This window comes from Lethenteron reissneri, chromosome 23, assembly GCF_015708825.2.
Source record: "Lethenteron reissneri isolate LAM-NWPU_2019-01 chromosome 23, ASM1570882v1, whole genome shotgun sequence".
Classification (NCBI taxonomy): Eukaryota; Metazoa; Chordata; class Hyperoartia; order Petromyzontiformes; family Petromyzontidae; genus Lethenteron; species Lethenteron reissneri.
In genome coordinates this window covers 18,146,269-18,156,420 of record NC_083801.1, presented here as the reverse complement: position 1 = coordinate 18,156,420, position 10,152 = coordinate 18,146,269, and the positions used below count along the sequence as shown (strand labels likewise).

The following is a 10,152-nucleotide window of genomic DNA, read 5'->3' as shown; positions in this document are numbered from 1 at the left end:
GATAATCGGTGTGGGAGTAACTCGTCACAAAAGTTGTTTTCACAGATGCAGTATAGTTTATTTCCACAAGTACAGAGTTTATACATTACTCTGCATAACCATACCGAATATTTAAAGTTCCCTTCAATTGCTGAACAATGACCTGCACAAAAACTGCACAGCCTTGGCAGTGATGTGGTATACAGTTTACACAATGCCACTTTCTCATGAAGTCATGTCCACCCAATTTGTGGATAAATAAAATAGCCAGGTAAAAATATGTTCAGCTTGCAAGTTGGTCCAAAACATGGCTTTGATATTACCCAAGTGCTGACCGGTTTTAATTTGAACATTGCAATGTAAAGGCATGTTCTATAAATACATAACTAAAAAGGCACTTTTAACAAATACAAATTTCGATTCGCTTGTCTTTGCACTACTCGGCTGTCGATTGCTTGAGGTAGGCGATGAGGTCTTTCCTCTCGGCCTCCTTCTTGATGCCGGCGAAGATCATCTTGGTGCCGGGGATATACTTCTTTGGGTTCTCCAGGTAAAGGAAGAGCGTGTCCTCATTCCACACAATTCCTGGAACAAGAAGAGAGTACACTTTAAATTTCAGTAATGCCATATTTTCAACAGCCATGATCAATCCATGTTTGATGAAGACATTTCCAAGCTATCGCCATCTCTCAGGACCGTGCAATGCAATAAAGCCCATCTACACACGGGCTGATGTCATCGTTCCATCAACTTGGTGGACGACCTCTTGGGCACATGGATTGGAAAACATGCAGGTTAAAGACATCGTGACTTTGAATAATTGCACTTGAGGACAAGTCACTAAAAGGGATGATACTGAATCGCCAAATGGAAACACTATATTAACGGTCACGTCATGGCATAAGGTCCATTTTATTTTTAAATTAAGAGCATTTATTGAACAAAAAACGCAGTGCAATGTGGTGTGTCAATTCATTACAGTCAATCCAGTGACATCAATGTAGGATAGGGCTACACAAGTGTTATGTCAGCATTTTCCTTGAGGAAAATAGACTTGTATGTGTAGCCTAGTGTGTAGCTAAAAGAAAGGAATGCAATAAAGCGTGGGACGATTTTTTTTATAGATGCCAACACCTTGCAAACACTCCGTTATTACGTATATATATGTTGTGGGTATAAAACTTCGCGGAGACCATCTTCCGGAGGCAACGCGTTTATTCCAATAAACTCAGTAACAATAACTGTAACATGAAGGAGTACGGCCCCTTCACCCGCTATCCTGAGGTACAGCCTCCCTTCTAGCGTGCCCTATTGACTCGGGACTATGCTCTCGAGGGTCCGCCGCTAAGGAACCTAGGGGTGGTTAGGCTGACCCAACCTAGCCAGGGTGTTTGATCTCACCACTGGTCCGCTAGAACCCGGCTCTGACAAGAGCCTCGGTTGAGGGTCCCAGGGTGCTAGTCTTTGGACGTCTTCAGGTCTTGAGTGGACGAACACTGCCGGTCGCGTTGAGAGGACAGGCTTTTATACACAAGCTGGAGCTTACCCCGCCCCTAGCCACTCCTCCCCTCTCGAACCTTCCAGAGGGTTCTGGAAGGGTCCGCAATGAACCGTTAGCCCCCAACCCTTGGGGGTCTGGGGTCTCCACCTCTGGTCACGTGATACCCAGGGGGGGTTGCCTGAGGTTAACCGCCACACACCCCGTTAAACCTCCCGGCTGCCCCCTATCGGCCTATGAGTGTAGTGGAAAGTTAAATAACATACAGCGCCCTGGCAACCGCGCTGCATATACAAAGCATTAAAATATATTAAAGCAGGGATGGGGAATGTTTTCCTTACCAAGGGCTGAATATAACTTTTAAATACCTTCAGCAGGCCACACATTAAAACACACCTTAGTGTTATGCTGCAATAATAACTGAAAAATAATTAGGGCCCGAGTTGGGTAATCAAATGCACTAAAAATATAAACTGTTGACAAGTAAAAAATATTCCCAGTTAGTACCAAATTCGTGCATCCCAGATGCTTGCAGAGACAGACATCATTATCTGGCCTTGTGTGGCCGTCGGATGTATCAAATTAAGTTGCGGGTCACCTCTGGCCCATGGGCCATGGGTTCTTCAGATCAGTTTGAAGATAGTGTCCTACTTATACGTTTCATTTAAGGAGTATTTTGCCTTACCCTTGTCCCTGTTGGCGTCCGTGTAGGAGAAGCCTGGGGCCTGGCCGGTCTGGCGTCCAAACATCCCTGAGAGGTTGGGGCCAGTCTTGTGCTTGCCGCCCTTCTCCACAGAGTGGCACTGGCTGCACTTCTGTACGAACACCTTCTTGCCCTTCTCCACGTCACCCATTGCCTTTTGACCCTGGAGTGTGAGAGAAGAGACACGTTCACATCATCATCATCCTTGTTTATTACTTGATATCGAAGCAAGTATAAAAACGAGATCCCAAGCACCAACGGAACTCAGCGCAATTGAACAGAGGACCGTGCGAGCAGCATGCTTAAACCTAGAATAAAAAAAACAATAGAAATGAATTAGCTACAATGTATAGTTAACCAACAACACTTCTTTTATAGTTATTCTTGGTTCTTTAGGTAAAGTCAAGTAGAAGGGAAAGAATAAAATAATATAAAACAATAAAAATTCTCACGACGTTTCGACTGCAACACAACACAATCATGATGCTGATTGCTTGTGTTGCAGTCGAAACGTCGTGAGAATTTTTATTGTTTTATATTAATATTATTTTATTATTTCCCTTCTACTTGACTTTACCGAAAGAACCAAGAATATTAATCCCTGCAGTCACGAAAGCTTTAAATCAAAATATTTTATGGTTAACAAAAAACTTAATACATTTGTCCATGACACTGCCTTAAGAGAAAAATATATATAGGCGATGGCCCTTCATAGCACAGAAATGTGTCGCCTTATATATATGCTTTTCATTTTAAGGCAGTGTTATTGATGAATGTTAAGTTTGTAGTGTATTGTGCTTGTGCACCAATGTCAATGCAGCATCACCAAATAATGTTTATTGTACATTGACACCATATGTTTAAGATATACTAAGTACATTACACAGGGACAATACACATAGCATGAGTATCAGATGTGGGAAACCATAGCTACTCTTGCGTGTAACTACAATTTAGTGGTTGTTATAAATACTGATAAATGATTATGCTTTTATGGAAGCATATTGAAATATCATCAGTTAGACTCTTGATTAAATACTCTTTTCACGTTATAAAATGTAACATTTAAGAGACACGTTTACCCAAATGACCTTTAAGACAAGCAACTGCTCTTAAAGAACTGGATAAAACAAGGAAGTTACCAGTACAAAACACACTCACAACCTGGTATAGCGAGTTCAGGGCCTGCCCTCTACAGCATTGAGGCTCCGATTGTAAACCATAGGTCATGCTGAATACAGTATAGAGTACCGTGGTAGACTGGGGATGTACAATTCGGGGACGGGATTCAAGACTCGTTTGTTTTACATTGTGGTGATGTATGTTGGACTTCTTTCGCACCGTATGTAGCCAACCGTGCTAACCGGACGGGCGGGGGAAGGACAAACTAAAAACAAAAAGTAGAAATAAATAGGTACAGTGGCGAAGATATAACAAGCGAAACCATTTATATTCTCACACATCCAATGTGATGTCTGCATCATGAGCTTAAGAATCTGTATTAGTTGATGAATTTTAACACGTAGCAGGCTTTCGCGACCAATGTTATTCATAATCAACGTTTTTGGGTTTAGATCGCGTTATTTATAAATGTGTCGTAACCCTCCACCACCCGACACGGCCAATCAGTAAAAATGTGTCACGTTGACAAAGACAAATAGTTCACTGCTTTAGCCCACCGGTGTGTTGTAAATGTTGTGGCTTCAACACACCGGTGGGCTAAAGCAGTGAACTATTTGTCTTTGTCAACGTGACACATTTTTACTGATTGGCCGTGTCGGGTGGTGGAGGGTTACGACACATTTATAAATAACGCGATCTAAACCCAAAAACGTTGATTATGAATTACTTGATGAATGTACGCATCATTACACCCCCAGCAGTACACCATAAACCCCACAACTATTTAATGTATGCCAATCACACATTAAGGTAATTGGCAAATTATCAAATAGTTACGTATTCTGTGGCTATCATCCATAAGAGGTTTATCATTGGGCTATCATTTAGCAGCCCCAACAACTGCTGGTTTTACCAACTGGCTAATGTTGCCTCATGATCCTGGGGTAGTACAATGTCATAATGAAAAACTTTGACTTCATCAAATTGCGTACTACTGCCAGGGAATATCTTTTAGTACCACAGTGCACTCACACGTCTGTTATCGTGCTTTGATTAAGAAGCAGTTCTTAAGAAATGAGTTTTCAATCTCGAAATGTAGTGCAAAGTTCAACTGAACACGTGATACGTACGGTGCTGGTGTTGGCTTACAAAATCAGTCTCTCAGCTCAAATGAGCAGTGGGACGGTACTTACTGCAGGGTACTGTGTCCACACTATAGTAGTATACGCTGCACAATACAACACAGTATTCCACTTTTATTCATATACCCGAAAGAAGTTATTGTGCCGACGATACACTACAATAGTCATACTCTCGTTCAATACTGGAAAAGACATCTGGACAAAGCTTAAAGTTCAGTTTTGTAATTGTACTACACTTGAAATATAACTGGACTTGCCATATGAATATGGAATTTCCAACATTGATTAAGGGGCTATTCAGGAGATAAGTGTCACCCCAATCCGTACTTCCGCAGGGGGACACGGGCTTTGTAATACGTAAAATGACAAAGGTGTAAGTTTTACATCTCCACGGTGCCTTTCACATGGGGGTTCACCTTCCATAACCTTGCTGGGTCAGATATAACTCGCCACTGATGTCAGCCGTGGCCGGGCATCGACCTTGGGTATCCGGGTTCAAAGCACGACACCGCAGCTCCACTCCAATACGCGACAATGACACCCAAGGTCAAGATCTTGAAACTTAAGACTCTGTCTGTCCCCTGATCAACTTCAGCGCAATCTAAAACAATTATTTTTTTATTTGACTAGATAAGGCCCATTGAGCTATACACTGGAGCTCAAGATAAGGCACATTGAGCTAAACACTGTAGCGCAAAAGATAGCCCAATCAAGTGGCTTATCACGTGGAAATGTATCACAGCCAAATACTCTAAACGCATGTGGAGGAGAAAACCGGAGGACCCGGAGAAAAAAATGACGCGACCACGGGGAGAGAGACATGCAGACTCCAAATATACAGCAGCAGGCGTCATGGTTCGGGATCGAAACCACGACCTCCTGTATATCAGGCGAGGTAGTTAACATCTCGCCACCGTGGCTCCCCTTTTATTTTCTTCTCACACCGACCAGGTGACAGGTACACACTGCCCACCTTCCAGTTCATCATTTACAACACAGCACAGAAAGGCATTCAATAAGCATGAGATGTAAAACTTGCGGGTAAAGTCTGTCCTCCGGTCAAGTGTATGTTTAATGTTGTCCTTTGAATATAAAATTACAGCTGTTTGTCAATACACTGCTACATGAGGGTTTTTACGTGGGTCATCTGACCATACTTCACCAGGCTCGTCAGTTTGGTGAACAGTGGGGCCCAGGACCGGTTCCTGATGTGGCTCGGCACCGATATTCGCATGTGCCCAGGAATCAAACTAAGGGCGGGGGGGGCAGGTTTAGTGGACAGTAGGCTAACCACTGCGCCACCGCTCCCCCACCTTTCCAAATTCAGTGTCACAGTTCTTAATGCGTGGGAGAAATTCAGTTATGCAATGAGTTTGGTAATTAGCCACGGGGACCCATAAAGGCGATTACCGTACTTGCAGCAGTAGCAGAGGGCAGTGTAAGTGTAAAAAAAGCAATTGTTTTACTGCACAGTACTTTATATGCTCCGGCATCTATATCCCTGCCTTCACAGACCCCCACTGACCAGGGTGGTGCAGCATCGCAAAATAACCTCCACGTTCCGCAGATTGTGGGAGAGGTGCCCCCCATACAGCAGTGGATTGATTCAGGGGTGTTTTACGGCTATCGAGAGGCCACAGCATTAGCACACAAGTCCCCTAACCCCATCTGAATATGTGAGTGAGTGGGTATGTTCCAACCACATCTCACCCACGTAAAATTGGGCGCGCCTGACATTCCACACGTACACCACGACACCCAGCCCACACGAGCTCATCACTGTTTTTATTATTGGTTCTTTCGGTAAAGTCACGTAGAAGGGAAGTAATAAAAGAATAAAATAAAACATAATAAAATAATTCTCACGACGTTTCGGCCACAACGCAAGCAGCCGTCCTCAGGTAAAGACCAGGTCTGTCGGGGAGACAGCTGGTCTTCACCAGGTGAGAATTATTTTATTATGTTTTATTTTTATTATTTTATTACTTCCCTTCTACGTGACTTTACCGAAAGAACCAAGAAGATGAATCCCTGCAGTCACGAAAGCTTTAAATAGAGCTCATCACTGTTTCCCACACTAGCCATTGCCGTATCACCATCGAGTCTATCGCTGGAGTACGAGGGTTGATGCATTTAAAGACTTCCCACCGGCGTCTGATGACCCCCTATCCTCTCGCCAGCCGATTGAATAATGGCGTTGAAGCGATGGTTCCCTATCTTACAGAGGAGTCACAGGGAGATGTCTAGGACATTGACGTTAGTGGAAGAACGACGACTCCTCTCCTTACGAACTTTCAGAGATACGAACATATCTGTCCGTATGTCCAGTTGCCTGTTACGACCGAAAGTCGTAAGTTCAAACGCCGCGCAATAGATGGTTGAGGTGGCATCTGCATCTGCAGAACATGAAGAACCAGTGGCATCTACAGCAGACTTTGGCAACTTCTAAAGCCATTCCCAGTGTTCAGTATACATATTCGGAATCGACAGACCTCTGGAACCCTAACTCATTCGTAAGTAGAGGAGTCCCTGTACAATGTTTCCTCTATTATGTACCAGTATACATGCCAACGTTGATCCAACGTTGGTTCAACGTTGGCGCATGCTTTACTTAGTTCTTCCTATAATTACAGTGGGATACTCTATCTACAAACGGATCACCCCACACATCCGTTGAGTATTTTTTTTGTATTACTATCGTCACGTTGCTTACCCAATCTCCGAGTTAAATACTATTCGGGAAAGTAAGACAAGCCCCAAACGTATTACCGGCGTAAATACAATTATACAAAATGCTCTTTCTCCCACACACCGGATTATAAGACGCATGAACAAGACCATCCGGGTAAGAGTGCGCCTTATAACCTGGAGTGCACGGGGAATATCAGCATCGTCTAGACCAGGGGTGAGCGACCAAAATAACAAGTGGAGCCCCTTTTTTGTCGAACTCGGTCAAAGAAACAACTCAATATTTAGTGAGCCGCAATGCCATGCGAATACGAGACTGTGTGGGTCCTCAATACAACAACAAAAACCACACCAGGAAGGGGGGTCCTTAAAGAGCCGTCGGCTGCCAAAAAACCCCCCTTGGTCTGAGTCTCTTAAAGAGCCTGCCAATGTCAAGCCTCAAAGACGCCGGCTACTCACCCTGAATGCCCGGCAGGTGCGTTGTTAGCCCGGACGAGTTAGCCCAGGTGAAGAGTCCAGACGCCACACACGCAAAGTTAACCTCTGAAGGTTTCCTCCGGTGCGACCTCTTATAACCCGTGGACTGAACCATCTCGGCGGCGGGCGGAACGCCGACAGCTCCAGCGACATTAACAACAAACAAACAAACACAAAAACTCCCCTTCCGTAGCCTCACATCGGCTACGGGAGTTGACGTGAGGCTCTTTGACTCCGCGGCGCGTGTTGTTATGGCCTGTAATCAATCTGAAGTGTAAAGCACAGAGTCGTTACCATCACTGCCTACGCCTACATCCCCCCCCTAAGAACGAGGCGCACGTGGACTCTCCCATGGTGATGTCCCCGTATGCCTTGTACGGTCATTTTGACCGCGTGGCTCGAACCGGTTCGGCTGTTAAAGCCACGCGCGTGAACCATGCAGAGAACTCTCGTGCACACTGGGCTTGGCGAACCACAACCCCCCTAAAACACCAAGACCACCCACCCACTGTGGCCTTTCACACATCATTATCGATGGGGGGGGGGGCACGGTGTTGTGAGCGAGCACCTATTTAAGCCACGGGCTGATTTGGACAGCACCACGCCCAAGTGCCGATGTTGTTGGTAAACCGCGCCAGGTATTCTCATTTAAGATTCAAGAGCCGCATGGCTCACAGGGCTAAACCAAATAAATGAAACTGAAGGGTTGAGTTGATCAAGAGCAGACTCAATCAGGATCGATTCATACATTCGCTCGATGTTGGCCGTGGCCCGGTAATTGAACTCGGGTGTCCGTGATAGTAGCGCAGTGTTTGCTAACCCACGAGCGTTAAAGAACCGATCCGTTCTGTGTGAATACAATTTACACACACACACGTGCTCAATAGAGTAAGTACTGTTGAGCCATCCAATTATCACACGCACGCGTGTGCATAAAGGAATCGATTTGAACGTGCAAGCAGATTGTAATGTCCATCGGAGAGGGTGAGTTGTTGTGTGCACGCTGCGCTACGAACCCGGCGACGCGAGATTGAATCTCGCTCACGGCCGACACCAGCCACGATTATCTGAACTGGTCCTGGGCATCCCCTAGGTCGACTCAGCCTCAAATTAGTACCTGGTGCGGTGTGTAAAATAAACGCCACTGGGGAGACAAAGGCGGCCGGGCGTGGTGTTGGCCACCCACCCCCTCGTGTGCCGTGCCGGTCTTCGTAGGTGCTCGCTAACAGCACGTACAGTCTTTGTGTGCCAGCGAGCACAAATATGAATTGTAAGAGTGACGCTGCAGTTTGCACGCCACTTGGGGGACGTGCAGCATGCGACCACGTGCTGTGGAGGTGACGTCGGGAACGCGGCTTCGCCGCTCGTGATCACGTAGGCAAAACGCGCAGGCTGTCGTCGGCTGAGGCTGTCGCAAACAGCCACAGGCCAGCCAATTTCATCGTAGCGGGAATGACACGGCTCGATCAGTAACACGAGACCGCAGTGGGGGGGGGGGGGGTCCGGAACGTGCTGATGAAACACTGGGGCAATTGAGTGACGGCAGGATATACGCATATTCGTTTTCCACGTCTACGTAATTAAAAAAAATCGTATTAAGCATCATCCGAAGCCATTACCTATCAGTTGTCTGGATGACGATCTCCCCAAGTGATCACCATCTCTCAAAGATCTAGCGGTTCTAGCAATCCAGATAGATGCTGCAACAGAAAACTTCATTGCTCCATCTCTGTTCTCTCTCCAAACAGCTTCATAGCTCATCGGATTTCTCCAGGATAAAAACGACATCTGATTCTGCTAGTCTTGACCACTGGCCATAACATCTCTTCAAGTAATGTGCCCTGCCCAAATCTGAACGGTCCATGTTATTCTCTGATTCATCTGTCCTTTTTTTAGGATCTGTGAAATGTGATGGGATCCGTGTGTATAGGTGTTCATCTCCCTTACACCTCTATGGGTTCTCACCTGGCTATAAATAATGTATCCATTTATAACCATAAATAATAATAAAATACTATATTTTCCAAGCCAAGCCTCTGTCAATCTGGATCCTTGTGAACCTTTTCACATCCAAATCATGAAATAGAATCAACGAGCAACTATTGACCCGTGACACATCACGGGGAGAGGAAGAAGACCTGAGGGATATACGGAACGAAAAAAAAAAGAAAAGGAAACGGCAAAGCGAAGTGGTTAGCGTGGGAGTTAAGAGACATATTATGGTAAAAGTAACAGAAAAACGGAAGTAAAAGATCAGGAAAGACGAGGCTAGAGAGGAATTTGTGACACTGAGGGCTTCAACGCTTCACGAGGCAGCGTCTGTTTTCGGAGGTGGCTGGGGATGTGTCCACGTGGAAGCCACGTGATTAATGGGAGACTTGAGCTGATTTGGATATCGAGTACTCTGGACGATATTGTGCAGGGAATGTGAGCCATTGAGATCACGTTTCTGGTCACCGCGAGTCACTGATTTACCTCTGATTTGATCGGTGTGCTCGATTAATTTACACAACATTCATTGAATTCACTCGATGCAATAACAA

General features: G+C 45.4%; 1 protein-coding gene across 1 annotated transcript; it reads right to left on the bottom strand.

Moving 5' to 3' along the window:
• Positions 1–17: 17 nt before the first annotated feature.
• Positions 18–7,774, bottom strand: LOC133346149 (cytochrome c-like). Its single transcript, XM_061557598.1, has 3 exons — positions 7,592–7,774; positions 2,163–2,343; positions 18–564 (listed from the first exon to the last, which is right to left on the bottom strand). The coding sequence occupies exons 2-3, from the start codon at positions 2,329–2,331 to the stop codon at positions 416–418; spliced, it is 318 nt and encodes a 105-aa protein (XP_061413582.1). The 5' UTR covers positions 2,332–2,343; positions 7,592–7,774; the 3' UTR covers positions 18–415.
• Between the last annotated feature and the right edge of the window lie 2,378 nt (positions 7,775–10,152).